General features: G+C 32.1%; 2 protein-coding genes across 2 annotated transcripts in view; both read right to left on the reverse strand.

Annotated features, from left to right (window-relative positions):
- The window catches only part of LOC126742203 (protein white), a 29,833-nt gene extending 25,386 nt beyond the window's left edge, over window positions 1–4,447 (reverse strand). The window contains exons 1-2 of the mRNA XM_050448796.1: window positions 4,207–4,447; window positions 3,920–4,148 (exon numbers count right to left, since the gene is read on the reverse strand). Of these exons, the coding sequence (XP_050304753.1) occupies window positions 3,920–4,148; window positions 4,207–4,278 (301 nt within the window). The 5' untranslated portion in view covers window positions 4,279–4,447. The remainder of the gene's footprint in view (window positions 1–3,919; window positions 4,149–4,206) is intronic.
- An 8,612-nt stretch (window positions 4,448–13,059) lies between these two features.
- Window positions 13,060–23,299, reverse strand: LOC126742495 (28S rRNA (cytosine-C(5))-methyltransferase). Its single transcript, XM_050449136.1, has 6 exons — window positions 23,108–23,299; window positions 22,768–23,023; window positions 14,513–14,784; window positions 14,274–14,457; window positions 14,110–14,214; window positions 13,060–14,052 (listed from the first exon to the last, which is right to left on the reverse strand). Exons 1-6 carry the CDS (start codon window positions 23,234–23,236, stop codon window positions 13,127–13,129), a joined length of 1,872 nt encoding a protein of 623 aa, XP_050305093.1. The 5' UTR covers window positions 23,237–23,299; the 3' UTR covers window positions 13,060–13,126.
- Window positions 23,300–26,256: the final 2,957 nt, after the last annotated feature.

Raw genomic sequence — 26,256 nt, forward strand, 5'->3', positions numbered from 1 at the left:
AACAGTGACACAAAATAATTTTTAAATTCCTCCATTGAAATTGTTCAAAAACTCTTTAAAATGTTGATTTACACTACGGAGGAACGTATTGAGATGGTTTCAAACTACATTAGAGGAATGTCGACGCAAGAAGTGGTAGATAATTTTGCCGTGCCTTATCCTAACCGTCCCGTCCCGTCTAGATCAACAGTACAACGGTTTCATAAAAAATTTATTACGATTGAATGCATCGCCAGTTCTCACTTAAAACGAAAAAGAACCGAAACTGTAGTAGACGAAGAATTTAAAATGGAGGTATGCTTGGCCGTTAAAGAAAATCCAACAAATAGTCTTACTCAGTTTGCCGAAGTTACCGGAAAAAGTAGGAGTAGTTGCTATAAGGCAATCAGAAAAGAAAAATACAAATCTTTTAAAGTTAGAAATGTTCAAGAACTCTTGCCTAATGATTATTTTCTTAGAATGCAGTTTTGTGAACAGTGGATGGAACGAATTAGCAACGACCCCACAATTACAAACAAAATACTATTTTCAGACGAAAGTACTTTCTGTACAAATGGTACAAATGGTCAACAAACAAAATACTCGAATATGGGCGCGAGAAAATCCTCACGTCATCCAGGAAACGCATACCCAAACAAGACAGAAACTTAACGTGTGGGCAGGAATTCTTGGAGATCGAATAATTGGTCCATTTTTCATAGAGGGTAGCCTGAATACTGCAAAATATTTAGAATTACTTCAGGTGCCGGTCATTCCCGCATTAGGAAACGCTGTTCAAAATGGCAGGATAATTTTTCAACATGATGGAGCCCCCGCTCATAGTGCAGCGACTGTTACCGAGTTTTTGAATGCCACGTTCCCAGGACGCTGGATTGGACGTTTTGGGCCATCTAAATGGCCGGCGCGAAGCCCCGATCTGTCGCCTTTAGATAACTTTTATTGGGGCTATCTATCATCAAAAGTCTTTGATATTGTTAGAGGCAGACCCAACAATATCGAAGAACTTCGTAATAGAATTATCGAGGCTTCACGTACCATTACTCCCCAGCAGCTCCTAAATGTTAAGAGACATTTCTACAACTGTCTGGGCTTTTGTTTGGCTCAGTTTGGAGGTCACTTTGAACAATTTATTTGAAAGGTTTTATTTGTTTATTGTTGATTTTTGAAAATATATTTTTGAGATTTTGAGGAAATTATTTTGTGTCACTGTCAGATATTTGTCTACCTGCTTTGAAGTGTAAAGGTAATGAAGGTTACGAGGTGCGGAAAAAGCAAACTTTTTCATCAGAAAAACGTATTTTAAATAGGTTTCAGGCAAATTTTTTTGCAAAATAATGGGATTTTTTAAAGTCTGTTAACTTAAACTTCACTTGTTCCAAGTTTTAATCCTATCGATTAAATAGAACAGGTTCTGACATGGGGTTGAAAATATTACACGTAAAACCCTATGACCCGAGATAAAAAAATGCACTGTATATTATTCTAATGAATTAAAAATTTATTTCTGTATTAAATGAAATGAAAGTGAAATACTCCTTCCTCAATTATATAATAAATATCTCTTATATAATAAATAATCCGAAACAAAGAAAAAACGGTTTTTTATCGCTTAATTACGCTGGAATCTTTCGCTGATTCAATAAGCTAAAAAGGAACGAGACGAAATGGCCAATTTCTTTTTTTTTGAATAAGGAACCATTACACAGTCAGTGTTGTATCGTGTTGGTCTATTATGTTGAACAGGTGGAACAATTATTTTGTTTTTGGAAATGCACATTAATACAATATTGAAGAAATATAATATATCGGAAATCTAATACTCTGGATTCAGCAAAGATCTGATTGCTCGGATAAGTTTTAGTTTTATTATAGAGGACTTTAAGAATCCATTTCTAAATTACATCCAAGTTTTTAAGATAACAGTATCCCGCATTTTTCCAACCAACTATTCCGTATTTTAACACAGATTGACCTAGAGCATATTACATTGTTTTAAGCTTGTTAATTTCTAATATCGTTTTTAAATTAGCAAATCTAGTTTTTGTAATTACATAGTTCATCATAGCTGACTACCTATCATAATTCCGAGATATTTGACAACAGCAGTTTTGGAGATTGTGACGTTTCCATTTATTTCTAGGGTGGAAAAGTTTGGCAAAGTATCAGAATAGGATATGAATGGCAAACATGTTGTTTTGTGCTCATTTAGTGTTAGTTTATTTATTTCAAACCACTTACACAATTTTTTAAAATCTAATTTAATTAATTCTTTTAAAACTTCCACAACTTAAAACTAATTATATGTCCACGTGAATATATTTTTAAAAAATCATTTTATATAAGCAATGAATAAGACCGGTCCCAGCACTGTTCCCTAAGGTAACCCGCAGCTTACAGTCCTTGTACTACTTTTAAGTCCTTCAGTGTTAATAAATTGGAACATGTTTCCTAAATAACTTTTTAAGAGATTCAAAGCACTTCCTCGTATGCCTAATTTCTCCAATTTTCCTTCACAAGTTTTTTATGACAAACCGTATCAAAAGCTTTTTTAAGATCTTTAAATACAAAGATGTATGGTTTCTTTTTATCAAGAGCTTCATAAATTTTTGCCGTCAGAGATAAAATTGCATCTTCTGTTGATTTGGATTTTTTAGAGCCAAATTGATTATCAGAGATAAAATTCAAGAAAATTAACAATATGGGATTTAATAATAGTTTCTTTACGATTGAAATAAAGTCTAATAACTCAATCCCTTTCCTTGACATTTTATTTATTAGAGCTAACCAAAATATCATAAAAACAGATTGGTACCAAAAACTAACATTCTTGGAATGATTTTTAAACTGAAAATCTATCACACTGTCTAACAAAAAATTAATTTAATGACGATAATATTAACATTACTTTTAAGAATTAAAACACTATCAAATGATTATTTTGAAAATTAAAAGCAAAAGTGCTAATGGACCTAGAAAGTAATGCAATCTATAGAATTTTACTCATTAACAGTAATTCAAAAACCGCTCTTGCTATGCACTTTGAAAAGATTCTCTAGAACATTTATTTGCTTTTGAAAAAACAAAAATTCTATCTAAACAGCAAAATTATAAATAAAAAGAGTAAGAAAAGATATCATTGAAATTAAAACACCCAAGTAACACAAATAAAAAACACGACGTTGAACATTTATGTAATACTTGTTTTAACTTAATTTGTAACATAAAAAACTGAAAACACCTTGTCTAGCTATATTTTTTCAAAAGAAATAATTTTATGCAAAATACTTAAATTAGACCAAGGAGAATTTTTAATTTAGTATTAATTACTACTTTTACTGTGTGCGAAAATTTAAACCTTGTAACTATGTCAGATTGTATGATTTTATTAATGGATTTATGTATCTGTTATTCTTTAATATTTTTTTTGTTTTTTCTGTAAAAGAATCATTCAAAATAATTAATTTCGTTAATTTTTTTAAAAAACTGTTTTTCATGTGTAATTTAATTAATTATTAAAACTAAGAAAGTTTTAATTTTGTGCGTATATTTTTAAATAATACATTTTAAAAGTTGTTATTAAAATACGACAAAATAGATAAATCCATCATCTTGCCCTTTAAGTGTTAATTATTTTGTTATCAATAATATATTAATATTTCATTTAGATATCGTAGGAATAATATTAACTAAAGGCTTCTTTGAACATTGTACTAAAAATGTAAACCTTCACATGACATCAACTGAATATTCTACAAATGTTTAATATTATAAAAAGGTATTATTTCAAAAAAACAAAGATGTTTAATTATTGATATTTAAAAAATATCAATATAAAGAAATTTTTAAGACCCCGTCATTTCCGATTTTAAGAGCAGGCGACATAACAGGAACTTCCAATTTAATTCTTTCAATACTTTACCATTCTTTAGCAAATGCTTCTTTTGCAGATTATCCGCAGATCTACTTTTACAACAAAAGCAAAAATTGGTGTCACTCTGAGGTTCGTCAGCGGTAGCAAAAACGTTTAGTGAGTTCCAGGAGTACTTTATTCGCTCCTCTATAGGCACTGGTTTCACACTTGGGCGCTTTTCCGATGAAGTGCCATAGATTGGTATCCTGAATGAGGTGTCTGCTGAACTATTTCCACTCTAAATAGGAAAAAATATATATAGGTCTTAAAGACGTTTAATCTATAATAATACTTACATTATAACTGTCATCATTGTTGTGCAAATCATTTTTCGATACTAATGGCACTCTTTCCTCCTCACTACTCATCTTAACTAAAAGCTATCTGTTATACTAAAATACTATTTTTATTTTATGAAAATGCCATCTGCTAAGGGAAAAAATTAAATAAACGGTACCGTGCCTTATTTACTTTAACAATAACAATTCAAATATTTAATTAAATTCGTTTATCTAACATAACAGTTTGAATTCTTGCTTTTTGCGTAATGAAACAGATATAGAGGATTAATATAGTAAAAGGAGCCGTAACGTTCCCTCGTTAGTATTAAAATTCCTATGGCACATGTAAATTGATATTAATCCTAAGTTCTTTATTTATTGATTGGTTATTGGATACTCTTAAGTTCGTTATACACTGTAAGCTAAAAAGGAAATAAGAGACACATACAGGAAGTTATATATTCAATTGTTTTTTTGAATTGTATTTTTTTGTACTGTAAAAACTACTTCAAGTCTTATTAATAGAAGTCTATGTTTTAAAATCTAAAATCTGGCAAAATGCAAAAATATTAAATCTTTAAAAAAGAAGACAATGGAAATATATCGCCCTATCTCTATTATTTTGCAAAAATTTAAAATGAACTAGTTAACTATATAAGTTCACAAGTCTTTTCTCAAATATAAAACTAATAATAATAAACTGCCTTTAGTTTAAACAAATGTAAATATATATAAAATTATATTTGCTTATAAGACAAAGATTAGCTTAAAGCTACTCTTGAATACCTATTTTAAAGAAAAAAATATTTATTACAGTAACAAAAATCATAAAAAATATATTGATTTAAACAGATAATAATCCACAAGACATCTTATGTAATTAAATTTACTTTTTAGTAATTAAAGCTTAACAGTTTAACAAAAATGGGCAATGAAAATTAGGGCTAAATTAGTTATAGCTAAAGAATCTAATAAATAATAAAACGAGAAATAAATGACAAAAAAAGGAATTTAAACAAATATCATACTTTCACCATTTTAAGAAAAACATATGCCCGAAAACATGATCAAACTTTCTCAACCTGCACACAAAATCACAATATGCACTTTGTATCCCCTGTAATCATTGCTGTGATTATTTATCAAAATAGGGATAATAGATGATTAGACTAATTATTGATAGGACTAAAGATTCTGCAAGTTTTTTTTAGTTTTAACATTTAAAATATGTTTGTTTGCACAGACACAAACGCAGGTAATATTTTTTCAAAACTATCCCTAAACGTTCCCGAAAACTCAAAGATTCCGATCTATAATCAATCCCAAAATTTTGGAAAACCTAGTTGAAACTCATTTACCGCAATATGCGTATTATTCATGATATTTACTTTATTTTTAGAGCAGTATCATCCTTAGTTGATAGAGTTAATAAAAAAAATATGCTGTTGAATACTCTATATGATTGAACATAAATCTTCAGGCATCTTTAATATTGTTTGTTTCAAATTAGTAAGTCTAATTGAGTATCATCGATATATTGGTAGACATCTGACGCATTAACCTTAGATAAAAGATCACAAGTATACAGGGTGTTTCAGAATTATGGGATCAAACTTCTAGGGGTTGTTCAGTGCAACAGTAGAATCCATTTGAGTATAGGAACCCATGTCCGGAAATGTGTACTACGCCACTACGGCCCTAAGACGCGTATAAATTTAGAAAAAATATTAATTACCTAAATAGGATCTGATGCATTTATTTTTACCTTTTGTATACGATACCATCACAACAATTATTCAAAATGTCTTCCTCCAACCTCAATACACCGATTTAAACGCCGCACATGATTTCGGCGGACTACACTAAAAATTCGATCCTCCTTTTGAATGATTTCAAATGCTGCTGTTATTCGTCCAATTAAGTCTAACTCTGATTCTACTGGAGTTTCGTAGACTAAAGACTTTACATGTCCCCACAAGAAAAAATCGAGCGACGTTAAATCGGGTGATCTAGGAGGCCAAGAAACTGCTCCACCTCTGGCAATCCAACGGTGTCCAAACCGCTGAGCCAAATACTCGCGTACTTGTACAGCACAGTGAGCCGGCGCTCCATCATGCTAAAACCACATTTGCTGTCTAACGTTTAGTGGAATATTTTTAAGGAGTTCTGGAAGAACTTTCTCCAAGAAACGCAGATAAATAGGTCCTGTTAACCGTTCCGGTAAAAGGTATGGCCCAATTAAATAATCATCAACAATGCCTGCCCATACGTTGACAGACCAACGATTCTGATGTTTTCTTGGAAAAATTGCATAAGGATTTTCTTCGTCCCAAACATGGCTATTCCTACTATTAAAAATACCGTCTCTTGTGAAAGAGGCTTCCTCGGTCCACAAAACATATCGTAAAAAATTTGGTTGTGCAATGATGTGATCCAGAAGCCATCGACAAAATTGAACTCTAGGATGATAATCGGCTGCAGTCATACCTTGAACCTTGTGGAAGTGGTAAGGATGGAGTTGTTGCTCGTGGAGTACTCGCCAGACAGAAGCGTTACTCGTATTCATATTCTTAGCGACATCACGTGTGCTATTTGATGGTTCATCGGCAACTCGCTGAAGTACCTCTTCTTCAAATTCGACCGTTCTTACGGTTCAAGCAACACCAGTATCATGCATCTTGGTCTTAAGCATGCCTGTCTCAGCGAGCCGCCGATGAACCGCAATAAACTTTTTGTATCCAGGATGCTGTCGTTCGGGATAACGTTCATGATACAACCGCGATGCTGTTCGTGCATTGCAGTTTGTTGCTCCATATGCCAAATGCATATCCGCCAATTCTTAATTGATAAAGTTTTCTATTAGCAATAAATGTTTAAAAATTATAAGCTATAAAATTTTTAAACATGATATTGAGAATTGACATTGATAAGCATTGATTTTAAACAATTGTTGTTATGGTATCATGTACAAAAGGTAAAAATAAATGCAGCAGATCCTATTTAGGTAATTAATGTTTTTTATAAATTTTAAGGCGTCTTAGGGCCGTAGTGGCGTAGTGACGCATTTTCGAACATGGGTTCCTATACTCAAATGGATTCTTCTGTTGCACTGAACAACCCCCAGAAGTTTGATCCCATAGTTCTGAAACACCCTGTATTAAAGAAATAAAAGTGGCATTAAAATCGATCCCTGAGGAATCCTAGGTATAATTAATTTTGAATCGGAATAGCTATTTCGAATACGTACTCTTTGAGTACCTACGCTTCCAAGGGTATGATTTAAAAAAAGAAATAGCAATGTCTTTAAAGCCGTAATATTTTAACTTTGCCACTAACAAGTCCTAATCGATTACGTAGCCTTAAAATAGTCTAAGGCTATCAAAATTACTGCAAGCTTTGGATCGAGATCTGTGATAACTAGGCATTTACAATCCTCTCCAAGACCTTGCAACATAATAACAAACATAAATGCCAATAAACTAATTGGCCGTAGATGCTGCAAAGTATTGGATACCTTGGATATAGGACAATCATACAATTGATTCTCACAAAAAGCGAGGAAAATATCCTATTTCCAAATATGAATTTACAATATTGGTTATAGCATTAAGGATATGTTATAAGCACAATTTCAACATATATTATTTATTATTACCCGATATTATAAATTATTTTCCCAATTTGTTTAAATTTTGTCAATGCAGTTATTAGATGTCTTAATTATGCTAATGAAAATAATTAATTGCATTTGAATCACACAAGGCAGAAATTCGGTGTTGAATTAAAGGTGCTAAATTAAAGTCGAAACTTAGATTAAATTGAATAATGCTATTTTATGTAACACATTTTAAAATTGGTTTCCTTATGTAGCTGCATTAGCTATTTTTCTTTTAAACTTAAACCTCTTTAGCTTGGTCTAAGATTATATGAAATTTTGAAAATTTCAGATTTTTTGTTTAGTTTTTTTTTCGTTAATTCTGCGGGTAAATAATTTAAATATAACAAAAATATAAGTATCTACAATTTAAAAAAGTTTTTTTTAACAATTTTTAATTTTTGAATAAATTTAAATATTTACTAACATATAATTAAGGATAACTGCGAAAAAAAGAAACAATTAACAATCATGCCCATTTAAGTTATGCTTTTTAACAGTCAAGTGCCCTGATTAATTTTGATCACGTAACTCTTGACTGATCAAGTACAAGTTTTTAAGCAAAAATTAAAATAAAAAATAAATTGTTATAGTTATGCTTACAGGGCTGGAGATATATAACAAAAACTCCGTTAAAAACTGTAAATGTAGTCAAAAATCGGTGGTTGGTATATCTCGGAGACTTGAAATCGAATAAATGTTACTTTGAGTAGAATAAATGTAAGTATGTCTAATAATACGACTGTCTGATGGTAAGTTGCTACTTTATCTTAAATTTATATTTCTTCTTGACATTTGACGAAGAAATAAAAAGATATTCCTGACATATATTTGGTGACCTTAGATATCTATTGAATATGCCAAGTGAGATATAAGAGATTCTTGGCAGATATGAATACGCCAATTAAATATGCTGAGCATATATATGCAATGTCCTTGTGCTGTCTGGGTAGAAATTTCAGTTTCCATATCAACAAATAAGTTATGACAAAGTTAGCGTATATTATTGATGAAGCAAATAAAACTTGCAATGAAGCAAATAAAGCTTAGTTTTTTTATATATTTTAATAACTCCATTATTTTTCTTTTTTTCGTTTTTAGTTGTGTTTTAAAGGAAATTTTTTACAGATTAGCATATTTCAATTTTCACAATTATTTTAATAATAATAATAATAATATTAATAAATTTATTCAACAAAATACAGTAAAATAAAGTTTAAAATTAAAATGTCTGAATGAATAAATGATCCACAAAAGGTAAACCTTATCAGGGGTTTAAACGCAGAGCAATAATTTAAAGAAAGTAGTTTTAAGAAAAAATCTGAATTTGTTACTTACTTAAATATTTTAGTTTAAATAATAAATTCTTTCATGTATTTTCAAGGTACATACTTTTGTGTATGTTGTATCTATCTATATAATGCAAGTGAAAAATATTCAAATTTTAAAATGTTATTGATGTTATTTACTCAAAATTTATATATTTTTGTCATTCAAATTTCAATGTTGCCCTGTTTAAATATTTTAACTTTAATTAAATATAATTTCTTCTACGATTAACTTATTTCAAAATTTAATGTTGGTTTAATATAAATAATAATGATCTTGGAATGATTGGCATTTACAGATAACCTTCAGCAAATCTAAATATATTTTTGCAAGATTTAGCATCCATATTTTTACCGCTTAATTTATACAAAAATTAAATAATGGTGGGAGATTGAGCATAGATATATGAAACTGATATAAATGGTATACAATACTTTAATATTATGACTCAGGGTGGATTTTTTCCATGTATAAATACGCCTACTTATAGGTATCATTGACCTCCTTGACTTGCATTGATAATGTAATTTTAAAAATTGACAATATTAACTCAAAAAAGAATGAAATAAAGCCACTAATGAGGCAAAACGCATATTATCTGATAATTTCTTAATTTTCATTTCTTTAAATAATAAACATAATTTAACAAAAAATTCTGAATAATTGCGATTCAGGAAATAAACATGGACCTTTAGAGAGAAACAGCAGAAATTATAAACAATTATTATAGTGTTGATGAAGCCTATTTAAATTTCAAAAATTAATTAAGTGAGTATTTAGAACAAAACACCACCTCTTTAAAACTTGCAAGCAAAAGTCGAAAAAACAAATTTTATAAATAATAAATCTTATTATAAAATAGCAAAAAATAATTATTATATAAGTCAAGGACGAACGAATCAACTATAAATAAATTTGGAATTGCATCAACGAGGCTATAAATACATAGAAAAAAAAACAAAGAAATAATGCATATCAATTAGAAATAAACAGTTCATTTATTACTATTAATTGAGACAAATCTACATTTTAGGTATGTAAAGAACAATTTTGTGAATGTCTTTAAAAAATGTTGAAAAGAAAAAAATATATTTTTAGCCTTCAAAAACTTTCTTTGCTCTAAACAATTTGGGTTTACTGAAAACAAAAATACTGAAGATGTCATTTCTGAACGTACATAATATTAACCTAAATTTGCAAAACAAAAAGAAACATTTAGTTGTGTTTATGGACTTAATAAAGGCTTTCGACATAGTTTCTCACAAAATACTTTTCAATAAACTTGAAGATATTGGCATCAAAGAAGGCTTATTACATTTACTAAAAAGTAATCTTTCCAATCAGGTTCAACAGGTCAAAATAAATGGCACTTTTAGTGCAGCATAATATGTTAATACAGGTGTACCCTAAGTAGTACGCTGGGACCCATTCTCTTCCTAATATACATCAATAATATTGGACATATTTTTTAGGAAGACAGTGTAATATCATATGCTGATGACACTGTTGTCTTCTTTTCTAGGGATGCCTGGAATAGAATATATCAACGGGCGGAGATTTGTCTCCGTGCAGTACACGACTGAGTTAGTAATACTTACCTAGCTCTAAGGTCTGAACCCCTTTACAACTTTAATTATGACTTTAGTATATCAGTTAGATTAGTACATCATCGGCAGATCAACCAATACAAACTTATTTAGAAATCCATAATTTAAACTGCCACACTTTAAATAATATTCAATTTAATTGTTCAGTTAGTATAAGAAAAGTTAACAAAATTAAATATCTGGAAGTTTTCTTAGATCAAAATCTTCAGTGGTATGATCATATAGCCTTCTTAAATAAAAAATAAGCAATATATTTTATAAATTTCATCAAATTAGAAATGTTCTTAATAAGAACATGCTTATTATTCTTTACTATTCCTTGGAATCTAATCTGAAATACTGTATTGTCATACAAGGTGGCGCATCCAATAGTACTATCGTGCCGAAAAAAAACTGGGACGTTAAAATTTAGGTAGGGAATTGTCTCCTAGTCTATTACAGTAAATCGCATTCCTTGGGTATGGTATGCATATTTACGCATTATGAATTTTTGGAGTCTTAATAATTACATATTTAAATAATAATATTGATACAAAACATTTTTATTTTTCGATATTTATTTTTATTTGGAACACATTTTATAAATAAACCAAAACTAACTAATATCTTTTTTGATAATATGGAATAAAAAATTATTAATACTTAGCAAGCGCACCGTCGTTATCAATTACAGCTTGCAAACGTCGTTGCATACTTAAAATTAAGTTTCTGGTAGATTCTTTGGTATTTGGTCGCATGCTTCATCTATCTTTGAGCGTAGTTCATTCTGATTTCTATGCCTAAAGTTATCTTTTTACATATATTTTTCCATTTTACCCCAAACGTTTTCAATTGGGTCCAAATTCGTCCTTCGTCTAGATAGTTTTGACGAATACGAGCTGAATGTATATAAGGAGGAATATAAGGATATTATAAGAGCATTATCATGTTGGAAGATAAAATCTTGCCCATAAACAACACCAACCGATGGCATCATAACATTGTTCAGGATATTGCAATATCCTAAGGCATTAAGCCTGCCCTGCACTATTTGACAAACGCCTGGTCCTCTAAAACTAATCCAGATCCAAACGTTTATACTAAAACGTCCACTTTGATTAGTCTTGTGTGTATATCTTTCATCATATCTGGTATTAAAAGGCCTGTAAACGCGGATTTTGCCATTATTGCACGATTGAAAGGTTTTTTCATCAGAAAATATTACCGTTTCCCATACGTTGTTTTGATGTGCATATTATTGGGCAAATTCTAATCTTCTCTGTTTGTTTGCTTCAGTCAAAAATATTTTATTTGTTGCACAGCAACTTTTAATTTCCGAATTTATTATCCTACTACGACCTGTATTAGCAGAACTACAAAAATGCGTGTCATCTTTCGCCTTTATTGCTGTTTCAAACGGATTGTTTCTTAGAAACCCAACTAAATCTCTATCTTGAATGTCGTTTAAAATTGTTGGTCGACCAGAACCTGGATTTCTTACAATAGCTCCATATTCTGCAATTTTTGCCTTAGCTAAAGAAACGGTATTTTTACTAATGCCCAATTCTTCTGCGAGTTTTTTTTATAGAAACTCCATTCATCAGACGAGTGTATATTATCGCTTTTTGTTGAGAAGATACTGCAGGTATTTTGAAAGAACGATTTTGTTGACGCGGCTGTCACAAAATTAAATTAACTTTGACAATATCAAAATATATTATTCTAATGGACCAAGAGATTTAGGAGATTTTGCTGTCCCAGTTTTTTTGGGCACGATAGTACATTTAAAAAAATAGTAGTATGTCAACATTTAATTCTAAAAATAATATGTAAGAAATCATTTAGGTATCTGTGGTACCTTTGTATCTCTTTCTATTTTATAGAAATTGCAATGTTTTAAAAGTGAGAAATCTCTACGCACACTGTGCAATAAATCATATCATCAAATTATTACTATTCTGACCAAAGAAACTTGTCGATACCTTATATGCCGATTTCAATGTGTCAAAGATTTAACTTTTTATGAACCTACACTGTTTAATGAATTTTCCGTTAATATTAAAGCCCTATAATGAACGAGTTAAGAAAGTTAAATTTAAAAAAGGTACATTGAACTTTCTAATTAAATATTAATATTTTATTGCAAATGTTGAACTACAACATTCTTAAAAGATACCAGCCATGTACGAAAATTTGAAAATATTTATTAATTTAATTTGTCAATGAAATGTTTTATTTTGTAACAAATAAAAACTTTTACCATTTTATTTAGTCTAAATAAAACTAAATAAAACTCTATTGTAAAAAACCAAACATTTATATAAAATCAAATACATCTAATATACAAAAAAGTCATTATTGCATTTTATTTCTGGTTTGCCTTTTTACTTTTATTCTTCTTTTTTGATTTTTTGTCGTCTTCCATACTATCTTCATTCACATCGATACTTTTGTCTTTTTTATGTTTCTTCTTTTTAACAGGTTCATCTATAGTAATATCTTGAACAGTATTATTATCAAAAATATCATCATGTCCATATTTATGTTTTTTCTTATTTGATTTTGATTGGCTTGTGTCTCCCTTTTCTTCCTCAAATTTTTCTTTATGCATTTTACTTTTTTTAATATCCTCACTAATTATTGCTAATTCCTCAACTGGTCCACCATCAGACACGTCAACCTCCTGTTTATGCTTCTTTTTTTTCTTTTTCTTTCCTACATCGACTTCCTGCTCTTCTGTTATTAGAATCTGTTTTTTATCAAACTGATTCTTTTCACTTCCATCTCCATTTTGCTTAAATTCTTGATTTACATCACTATTTCGCATATCATCCCCTAAGCTTTCTCTCTTCCTTTTCTCTTTTCTTGCTTGTTTCTGTTCAATATTTTTCCGATAGTTCAGCACCCTCCCGTTATAAAACTCATTGGTTTCACCCTCCTGCAGCCTCTCGAATACTGCTAAGAAAAATCCATTGGTAAGATCTTCCTCTGGTTTAGCATAAACACAGTATTCTCCAATTTTACCAAAGTTCTTTGATCCATAATTGCTCCAATGGTTACCAAGAAATTGACCTGCCGGAACCAGTTTGAACTGACTATTAGTTTCCAGTACTTGCCGCACTACATCTTCATTTTCTTCCGAATATAGTGAACAAGTTGAATAGACTACTCTCTTAACTTTTTGGTATCTACTTAAGGCATTTCGCAAGATTTTTATTTGAAAACCTGCGAGCTTTTGAAGTCTGAATGGATCTTCTTTGGACTGAGCCACTTCAAACCGATCTACCATACCTAGAAAATTATTAAATTGTTTTTATAAATTCAATAACAATCATACAGACTCTTTACCTGACCCTGAACAACTTGGATCAACAATAATAAATTCAACGTCTGGAAAGTCGGTTTCTCCACATTGCAGAACATCTTTGTTAATTGGTTTAACACAAGTAGCATCTAAATGAATAAAACGCTTTAGTAAACTGAATATTAAATATAGCGTTATGTGCGCTTGCCTGCGGACTCCACCATTTTCTTTAAAACTTCAAATCTCTTTGCGTCTCTTTCCACAGCATATACAGTTCCATCATTCTGTAACAAGGAAGCTATTTGGGTAGTTTTCATTCCAGGTGCAGCACACATATCCAGCACGGTACTTCCCTTTGATGGATTAAGAATGTATACAGGAAGACAACTGGCCTATGAAAACGAATTTGTGAAATTCTTAATAGAATTGACATTAATTGTTTCCTACCTTGTCTTGCAGGACAATCACCCCTTTTTTATACCCTGGATGTTTATAGAATTCAGTCCCAGCAGGAAACACAAGCACATCTGGAATGTGAAAGTCCTTCATAAAAGAATTCTCCTCCAGGCTAGATATTTGCTCCAGGAAGGTGTTGTAGTCCGGAGGTGATGGCTGTAAAATCCAACCTTCTTCTTGGAAAAGTTCCAGTGCCTCATTTAAGGGGTTCATTAAGGTATTTATCCTTATATACCTGGGTTTTCTTTGATTTTGAAGTCTTTCTGTAAACATTTTTTATTTAAATTTAAAATGTTATAGCGGATAAACTATAGAGTGACTATCTGGCAATCTCTAAATAAGGTGGGAAGGGACAAGTAATAATGGCTAACTAAGAAAAGAAGAAAACTTGGAAACCCGTTGGGTTTTTAAAAAACCGTTGGATTTTTGAAGATAGTGGATATAGAAGCCGAGATATTAACTTCCAAACTTTCGGTTTTTGGAGCACATATATGGAAACTAAAAATTATTATCTCAATTAATAAAAGAGCTAGTACTTTGGGAGTGGACTAGTTGGATTCAGAACGACGAAAATAAGACAAAACAGTTGAATGTTTGAAGATAATGCCCATAGAAATCGAGATATTAACTTCCAAACTTTGGATTTTTGAAGCACATATGGAAACTAAAAATTATTATCTCGGTTGACCGCTGCCTGTCCTAAAATCTTAGGTTAATTAATTGTATATCTTACTTTGCATTCCTATATAAAAACATTATTTTTATTTTTGTAAAATTGTTTTTGTAAATTTTAAAGGAGTTTTTTCATCCCTTCTTTGCTTAAGCTTACTAGGGAAAACGGTTTTATAATCGAGAGAATAGTCCTATTTGTCAATGTAATTTTTTTTCCTTGTAATTTTTATTGACCTATAAAACTGTAAATTTTGACAAATAAACCATTTTGATTTGATTTGATTTGATTAATAAAGGAGCTACGACTTTGGATTCAGAAGACAAAGCCGTTAGATTTTTGAAGATAGTGCCCATAGAAGTCGAGATATCGACTTCGAAAGTTTAAGTTTTTGGTGCACATATATTTCTCAATTTTTAAAAACAGCAACATTAAGACGTGCACACTATATGGAGATATTACGGGTACTATTGGGGTATATCAAATATATGAAAGTGCTTCTTTGTTGTTCTAAATTCAAAAAATTATAACAACTAGGCTTTAACTGATTATATATCATGTTTCTTTAACATTTTTTAACTGTGCAAAAAATTTAGATGTGGAGTTAAAATTTGATAAACATGTCTAAAACTTGTTACAGCAAAATTATCTAAAGATAAAGGTCTTGTATTAAATAAAAATTGTATTCTATGAAATTTCTTAAGAAAATTTTAGAATGTGAGTAACTGGGTAAAAATTAGAACTAAGGTTAAATGTATTTAAATTTAATGAGACAATAGAACTTCTTTTTAAAACCTAAAAATTTAATTTCAATTTTACGAAAGTGTTTTTCTTATAACAGTGTTAAACTTTACAATCCACTTCCATCACACCTAAGTGACTAATAAGTAAGAGTGTATAAATTTGTTCTATTCTATTAGAAATTATCGTTAGTGATGTATATAATAATCCCTCGGGGGAACCTGTAACCCCTAGAGGGCGCGTCCCCAGGTGGCGGATAGGGGAATGCCTGCCAGATATGGGTGTTAGGAGGGAAATCAAATACCTCCCGCGGACCAAACAGGTGTGGGTGTCTGACTCCGGAGGAGCGACCCAAAACAGCGTCTGACCCAAAGTGGGCGGCTGAAACCAAAACTGACCAACCCGCTAGGCAAGCGTGGCCTTTTAATGCCAAAACCCTTCCAATGTTGAGTTCTAAAACAGATATACCCAGGCGAGTAGAGTGAAAGTCAGGCCGCCTCATGGATTCTGGGAGAGGCAAAAACTCAATAAACCCAAACATCAACCCCGCTTCAAAGATCGAAATCAAAATTGCTACGTATAATACCCGCACTATGAGATCAAAGGAATACCTTGAGATCCTGGAAAACGAACTAGAGCATATCAAATGGGATATAATTGGCCTAAGTGAAACTAGACGTCAAGGAGAGAGTGTGACCACCCTTACGTCTGGACACCTATTATATCAGAAGAACGCTGACACAAACTCACATATTGGTGGAGTGGCGATCATGATAAACAAAAAACTAAAACACCTAGTCACTAAAACGGAGGCTGCTTCAAACAGAGTAATATACATTATATTAAAGATCAATAAAAGATGCTCCATGCAAGTATCCAAGTATACGCCCCTACAAGCTCCTCTCCAGACCAAGAAGTCGAACCATTTTATAAAGACATCGAGACAGCTCAAAGATCGGAAAACGCCAAGTTTCAAATCATTATGGGAGATTTTAAAGCGAAAATCGGCCGGAAAACGAAGACGGTCCACCAAATATAGGATCATATAGTATAGGAAACCGAAACGACAGAGGAGAAATGCTACTAGAATACCTCCAACATCAAAATCTATACTGTTTGAACACCTTTTACAAAAAACCCCCCCAGAGAAAGTGGACTTGGAGAAGCCCGGACGGACAAATAAAAAACGAAATAGACTATATAATTTCCAACAGACGAGACATATGCCAAGATGTGTCTGTCTTAAACTCTTTCGATACAGGCAGCGACCACCGATTGGTCCGAACAAGATTGCTAATCAACACTAAAGCTGAAAGGAAAAAGATGGTTTAAAAAGGAAACTATCCAACCACTCAAACAATGATGTCAAAGGTAGACGAATACCAAACCGTTCTAGAAGCCAAACTGCACAACTTAAATTACCTGAAAAAAATGAAACTGAACGAGCTATCAACAACCATAACGAGCAGTATCCAGGTAGTCCAAACTAAGCCCAAACACACTGAAGCTAATAGACCAAAGGAAAAGAACTGCCAGAGACTCAAATGAATACAGGGAGATATGTAAAGCAATAAACAAAGAATGTCGAAAAGACCTAAGATCTCATAATAATCAGCTAATAGAAAGAGCTATTGAAAAAAAACTCAAACATGAAAGTACTCAGGTCAAATATGTCTGAAGGAAGGAAAACACTTTATAAAATAAAAAATAAAAATGCGAAAACGGTTACAGATAGACAAGGTGTAATAAATGTCATTCAAGACTTCTACAAGGACTTGTATACATCAACCCTACCTAAACCAAACATCGCCTGGCAAGAAATTCGGAACGTTGGATCCGAAGATATACCAGAAGTAAATAGAAGCGAACTAAGAAAGGCCCTGAAACAAATGAAAAATAGGAAAGCACCTGGAGAAGACCGCGTTACCGCTGAGATGCTAAAAATGGGAGGAGCAGCGCTTGAGCATGCCCTTTGTCACCTTTTAAACAAATGTATTAGCGAAGAGAAAATACCGGAATCTTGGCAAAATGCCGAGGTTGTTTTAATCTTCAAAAAAGGGGACAACACCAATATTGCAAACTATCGACCGATCAGTCTTCTTTCACACTTGTACAAGCTCCTCACAAAACAAGACAAAGGTAAAAAACACAATGAGACTCATTGTGTTTTTACCTTTGTTTTGTCTTCGTTTGGTCTCTTAGAGAAAAAAAATGGATGATACGTTTCAACTTCTCACAAAAGTTTTGACCAACCGACTGACAAATAAACTTGACTTCTATCAACCAGTCAAGCAAGCAGGATTCAGGAAGGAATTTAGTACAAATGACCATCTACAAACCGTCCGTACTCTAATAGAGAAATGCTCCGAGTATAACATAACTCTGCACATGGCGTTCGTCGATTACGAGAAGGCGTTCGATTCTGTCGAGACCTGGGCTGTCCTGAACGCAATGGACGAGGCAAAAATTGACACAAGATACTCCAAACTTATAAAACACATCTACGATAACGCAACACTACAAGTGACCATCAACGAAGAAGCATCAACAAATAAGATCAAGATAGAAAAGGGGGTCCGCCAAGGAGATACCATATCCCCTAAGCTCTTCACGATGGCACTGGAAAGCTCGTTTAAAAAGCTGCCATGGGGAAATAAAGGTATCAACGTAGATGGAGCTCGACTAAGTCACCTTCGATTTGCTGATGATATTGTTGTCATTAGTGATGACATCAACGAGCTAAAAGATAGGTTGGAAGAACTGCAAGAAACATCAAAACAAATCGGACTCAAGATGAAACAAAACCAAAATAATGACCAACGAACAAACAGTAATAAATATAGAAGGCCACGCTCTCGAAAACGTCGAGGAATACATATACCTGGGCCACGCTGTCAGACTGGGAACACAAAACCAAACAGCCGAAATATCCCGGAGAACAAGACTTAGCTGGGCAGCATTCGGAAGACTAGGATACATTTTAAAATCCCAAAGCATCCCAGTTAATCTTAAGCGGAAAGTCTACGAGGCTTGCATATTACCCGTTACAACGTATGGACTCGAGACGATGACACTGACAAAGAGGAGCGCAGAAAGACTCAGAACAACCCAGAGAACCATGGAGCGCGCCATGCTGGGAACTAGCTAAAGAGACCACATTAGAAACGATGAGATTCGAAGAAGGACAAAGGTAACGGATGTTATGAGAAGAGTAGCCGAACTAAAATGGAGATGGGCAGGTCACGTGGCAAGGCAAGACCCATCTAGATGGACTAACAAAATCATGCAATGGCGTCCAAGAGCCACAAATAGAAATGCGGGAAGACCACCAACGCGGTGGTGGGACAACATCCAACGAATAGCAGGGAGAAACTGGCTCCAAACTGCCCTAGATAGACAAACATGGAAAGTACTGGAAGAGGCCTACATTCAGGAGTGGATAGATACATGCTAGAGAAGAAGAAGAGGAATGTAATAATGTGTTCTCAGCAATATAAGTTTTTCAGTTAGTTAAGTAGAGAAATGACGTTTGACTAAACTTTGACATCTATAACTCTTAGAACTTAATAAAAGACTCTCGTTATTACGTAATATTTTAATAATTTTATAGAAATGGATAGACTAGGTGGATTTTTTCTTTGAGACAGATTACTGATTACTATTAAATTAAGAGGGGTTCAAAATATGGGATTCTGATTGGATATTACTGTGATTACATTATGACTTTAAATATTAAAACCAAGGATCAAAGTCTCAACTCATACAATAAAAAAAATCAAGAGAATCTTCATAGTGGACGCCTTTGTATTAAGCCTAGGTATGTAGTAAAATTTTCAGAACATTGTTGCTTACATGAGATTAAGAAATATTATGAGATTATTCTAATATTATTTTTCACCCTTTTACCGCATTGTTTAAATTATTAAAATATTATATTATTGTTTAAATGAATATCTTGAACAATTTTCCATTAAAATGTATCAAAAAATGTTCTTAGATAATAGATGATTAAAAAAATATATTTTCTTTTACAAACTATGCAATTTATTTCACTCTAGATAAAATGCACCAGCTGACCCCTGTAGTCAGGAAACAATACATCAATTGTGCTAAAACTAAGAGCCAAGAATATCAATAATAATTAGAATAATAATAAACAGATATATTTCATAATTTCAAAGTAGAGTCTTTTCTGTTTGACCTACCTAGAGCTTCTAAAACGATTAATCCCGTTTTTATTAAGCATAAACTGCACAGAATAGGTAAATGTATAAATAGGAAAAGGTAATGTATTAAATTGAGTTATTATGAGCAATAGAACCTGGATTCTACAAGTGGATACTGATTCCTCAAATGAATACCTGCAAACTTGGAGCTCCACATGATGCCACTTTAGGGCCGTTGCTTTTCCCATTATTTGTTAATCTGAGAGATCAGAATACATTAGCGATGTTAGATTGTTTAGGTACGCAGACCATCCTACTATTATAATTAATATAGGAGAAAGTATAGAGAAAATCGGATCCAAGGCCTGCATGTGCACTATTATGAAGAATCTTAAGGTAGGAGGGAAATCACCTTATAATAAATTTAGAAAAAAACTAAATGCATACATTTTTCAAAAGGTATTTTGAAGTTTGTCTGTCAATTTGAATACTGTTTCAATGGTCTGTGAATTGTCAGTTAAATTTTTAGGATGCCTAATGGGCTAACAACCATCTTTTCTTCTCAAATTGACGACATATGCAGCAAACTATCTGGTACCATTTTTTACCCTTAGAAGATATCCGGGTTTATTTTTTTTTAATATAATATTAGTCCTTACATATGCTCTTTATTTGCCAAGGTTTAACTTTGTTAATTTAAAAAAGATCCCTTTTCATGAAGAAGTAAACTTACTTAATCAACTACCTGCTACATTAAAACAAATAAATAACTTCAAAATAGTTAAAGACAAACTAAAACGGCTTATTATAAGTTTTGTGGTCTATGATACCAACGAATTTAGCACCATGTTGAAAGTCACTATAGCCTAATCAACATAAATGTTTATCTGTAGTCTGTACTTATAAATTTTACAAATGTGTAATTAGTTTTTTTGAAAATATTTTTGCAGTTTTAAGTTAGTTAAGATTATCAGTTACTTAAAATGTGCCAGTTCCTGAAACTTTTCTTATGTAATAACAAATGACCAAATAAAACGGTAAACAGTACAAAAAACAAAAAGAAAAATTGTCAAATAGACAACCACCAAAAAAACTTAAGCAATATAATATACCCTAACATCATTAACTATCCTAAATTACTTATCTAAATATTCATTTTAATTACAAGGCTCTAGGTGAATTAGTACCTATTTGACTTCCGTTTTAAATTACTTAATAGTTTTTAGTCTTTATATTCACAGGTAATTTATTGAATAAATTTATGCATATATAATGAAGTTGCTTTTCTGTTAAGGTAAGTCTGTTTACAGAATAAGTTAATTGCTCAGTTCGAGCATCGCTGCGTCTTGTGTGACTACAGAACAGATTTTTAGTTCTAAAGAAAAACATTCAAAATATACAATGCATAGACTGTCATAAGTTGCTAAAAACCCCACAGGCTTCTATATAATTAATTTTTTCGAATTATACGCTTTTGCGATACAAATACATTTTCAGTCAAGCTGTCTATGTCCTAGAATATAATACTATACTTGAGACCTTCAAAATTTGCAAAGTACATAATATTTAGTCTGTATTTATTGATTTACTTAATAACTACCCTAATGCCTAATAACTTATAGAATTTAATTTACTTAATGCCTAATGATGATATATGAGACCAGTTTAAAAATTCAAAAATCTCTATACAAGAAAGTATCATGATATTTAAATTTAAAACAGTTACTAAACACAATATTAAAATCTTTATATTCAAGGTGAATTGTTAATTGCCCAACAATATCAATTTCATCTCTTATAAAAATACACCCTACACTGAAATTTGGTATATAAACCAATTCCTTTTCATCAGTTCTACAAGATGTTAGTATATAGCTTAACTTGTATATTCTGGATATATGTACATTCTGTGGTGTTATTTGTTTTACTCTAAACAGTTTTTGTCAAAAGAAATTTACAGATATTCAAATCTCTGAATGAAAAATTTAACATTTAGGAACCCTTAGTATACACTGGACTGTAAAAAATAAACCAAAAGTAAAAACCTAGAAGAATGAGGTAATAAGTTAAATGACACAAGCACTGGATACTACTACATAATTTATATTTTAATACTAGTATAATGAAAAAATATTATACTGATTATATCACTTTGGTCTAAACCTTTTAAAAATATACAGGAATCTTAAATGAAATATGCATCATGCATAGGTACAAGCTTTGACTTTGGTATGTCATTAATCCTTTTTTAACTCAAGTTGCTCTTTAGATACAGATGGTTCTTCCTCATCAATGAGATTTCCTTCAGAGTCATACTCTGGTTCTTTATATCCAATGTAGGCATATATGCCGATAATTATATTAACACTCACAACTGCTGCAAAAACTGCCAAAGCATTGCTTTGTGAAAAGTCTAAATGAAGGTGCTCCATAGCATAAGTTCTGGTACCAAAAAATACCAAAAAAGGAATGGTAAACATAAGTAAACTAAAGAAGAGCATTAGTAATATTGCTTTGGTAGCTAGTCGAGTCTGTTGTGGTAACCAATCCTTCTGCTCCAAAGGTTCAATTTCTTCAGTGCTTTCTGAAGGCTGATTTCTTTGTCTTACTGTATCACTTGCACTCTCCATAATTTAAATACTAGAAATAAATAAAAAAATAATGATTACCTGATATGAAATCATCTGTGGAGTCACTGAGGTGTGCCTTAAAAGCCTGCTCGTATCCTAAAATGGTCAGTACAGGTTTTGCCTCGCACTGGGGTAACTGTTTTTTGCCCCAAAGCAGTTCAGAAATCAGAATTTTAGCCAGCCAAGGGTCCAACCGAGACTCTTTCTCAAGCAATTTGGTTCTTTTGAACAGTAGCTCAAGTTCTTGTGATTTTTGAAATGCTTTGGCCACTAAGGCATAAAGCGCCTTAGTATTCTAAAAATGAGTACTTATAAATTGAATAGGGCTAAAAAATCAGTGTTTAATTAAAGCAGAACACGACTGACCCTCTTTACTTACAAAATGCTTTTTTTCGTAAACGAGCTGTTTAATGCTTCCGGCACCCCCAGCGACATCCTGAGCGATTTTTGCCGCACATTTATACAGTTTAGGCACTTTTACGGAGTGGTTAAAAGTGCCTTTTTGCATTTTCTTTTTTACCTTTTTATCCTAATCTATTCAGCACGTATAACCTCAAAAATACAAAAACAAACAGGATGACAGGTTCGAAAATCACGTGAAATAGTTTGCGACGTTGGGGAAGTCGATATTAGGAGAGCAAGCAGAGTTGCCAACAATAAAAATTTCGATTAGATAAAAAGGTCAAAATGGCGGGTGACCGCCATATTGGATAAAATTTATTAAAATAACACATTAAGTCAAATTCAAAGTCAAAAATAGGTTTATTGTTACGTAACATAATTTGTTGTTAATAAAGCATAATATAAAACCTTAAAGATATTTGACAACATAAATTTTATAAAAATATACATTTTATAATCTTGTACAAAAATATAAAAATTTTAACAATTCTTACATACATAGAATATAGAACACACCCAAAGAAAAGGTAGTAAGAAGTCACATCACGCTCCGCAAAACTCTTCACTGTCAAAAAGTTGTATTTAAAAACTCGTAGAGCGTACCCCTAGAGAATAAAATGCTTTAGCAAGTAAAAGTTTCTTTATAGTTTTCCTAAAACGTTTTTCACAATTTATTAGCCTTATATAAAGGGGTAGGTGGTTAAAAAGCCTTCTGCCCCCGTACACAATAGAGGACTTAATCTGCTCACTTTTTGGGATAGGCAGAGGTAAAGAGAAGTGTTCGGAGATTGTAACCCGAGGACAGAGTGTTTGGTCTATAGGGGCTACGAAAGGGAGCTACACATATGTAGCGTATGGCTCTTTTGCAAAATAAATAGAGAGCTGAACAAATACTGAGAGCACACACCCCAAAACACAATACCATATCTCAGATAAGACTCAATAAGAGAATGGTAGGAAATTTTAGCCAGAGAATGAGTTATTACTCTAATAGCATAACAGTTGGATGATAACTTCCCTATTAAAGAGGAGATATGATATTCAAATTTTAATTGCTTATCAATGGTCAGACCCAAAAATTTGCATGTTTCAGAAGGACTTATTGTTTTATTTTGTAAAGTGACAGTTCCAAAGTTACATTTAAAAGTTAAAATATTAGTTTTAGAAATATTAAGTTAATCTATTAGATTCACACCATGACTTTACAAGAATTAAATCTTCATCAACAATATTCTTTAACTTCTTGGTGTCAATGTCATGCCAAAGTAATGGTGTATCATCCGCAAAGATAGTAAATTTGCTCCTTATTGGAATTTGAGAGATATAATTGACATATGGCAGGAACAATATTGGTCCAAGAACAGAACCCTGGGGTACACCCGCATTCATATCCAGACGGGATGACATATCATTGTCAAAGAATACCCTTTGTGTTCTTCCAGATAGGCAAGAACGAAACCAGTCGAGAGCAACTCCTCTGAATCCATAGGTGTCTAGCTTCTGCAGCAGTATTCTGTGACTTTCACAATCAAACGCCTTAGATAAGTCACAGAACATCGCCGTCGCACTCTCCCCAGCGTTCAACCCCATGTACAGATTCTCCAAAAAATTGAAAATAGCTAGGAAATGGATAGATCAGATGTATCCAAGACTCTCTAGACTTATTTCTTGATTGGTTTAATTTACTTGAGTAGTATAAGTTTTTTGTCAGTTTGACTGTATCGCGGTAAATTTTTCGATATCTATTATAGAAGGATATGAATCTGGAATTGTCTAGGGCAAACTTTCTTATGGAGTGCAAACACCGAAGATTTTTACCAGAAATTAAGAGACCCCTGCTATACCAGGGTCTTCTTCTTTTTTCCCTAATTGTCATTTGTCATCATGGGGAAAGTTGAAAGACTCAAAAATATCCACTAAAGTTGAATGGAAATTTTCGAAAGGATCACCGTTGTCAAGTATGATACCATTCCAGTCTATTGAATTACAACATTCTTTAAATTTACAGAAATTTTTTCTAGTGAACAACCTTCCTCACTTTTTTTTTCTTGAGGTAAATTTTTTTTCACTTAGAAGAAAGGAACTTAATACGGCCTCATGATCAGACAACCCAGCATTTACAATTCTACATGCAACCTGCGTTATATTGTTATCTGCAATATTTGTCAGATCTGATTTCAGTACTTATAAACATGTAGAGAATAAAGACTTTTCACTGTCTGGTAACTTTGAATGTGCTGCTGCTCTTCTCCAGGCTGTAAATAGTGTTAAGATTTTCGTTTTTTGTATATATCGTCCTCCCGGCTCTGATTTTAAAACTTTTAGTGAATACTTTGAGAAATTGTTAAAGCTTTTATATAAACCTAATATTTTAATATGTTTTTGTGGTGATTTTAACTATGATTTTATTTCCAGATGTAAAGAAGCAGTACATATTGTGGACGCATTTAGCTCATATGGTCTTAAACTAGTTTTTTCTGAACCTTCTAGAACTCAGGGATCATCCTGTACCTTGATTAATAATATATTCACTAACGTTGCACTGTTTTCAACTGAAACCTTTGAAGTAGCGTTTTCTGATCATTGTGCTCAGATACTGAGTTTTGACTTGGGAAACCCAATCAGTGACGATTTAAGCAAATTTTCTATGAGTTCTAGATCCTTTTCTGATGAAAACATACACTATTTTAACAACTTGTCCAAAGAACATTGGCTGTCAGTTATTGAGACTCTGGATTTTGAAAGTAAATTTTCTTACTTCTTTGACACATTCTCCAGTTTATTTAATATGAGCTTTCCTTATGTAAACAAATCGAAACCATATCACAGAAAGTCTTATCAGTGGATAACACCATTGATAATTAATGAGGGCAAGCAATTGAGGCTACTTCATACTCAACTAAAGACCGTTCATGACCATGAGTTACTGACATCCTATAGAAGGAGATTAAAGGTACATAGAGAAAATATCGTAAATGCTAAAAAAGCCTATAATTCAACAAAGTTGCTTACTTCTTACAATATAACTCGAGCCTCATGGGAAATTATTAACTCAATCACGAACTTTTCAAATCGCGGAACAATGTGTGTTCCTAATTTGGTTACTGATAATGGAAAGAAAGCGGC

Source organism: Anthonomus grandis, chromosome 11, assembly GCF_022605725.1.
Source record: "Anthonomus grandis grandis chromosome 11, icAntGran1.3, whole genome shotgun sequence".
Lineage (NCBI taxonomy): Eukaryota > Metazoa > Arthropoda > Insecta > Coleoptera > Curculionidae > Anthonomus > Anthonomus grandis.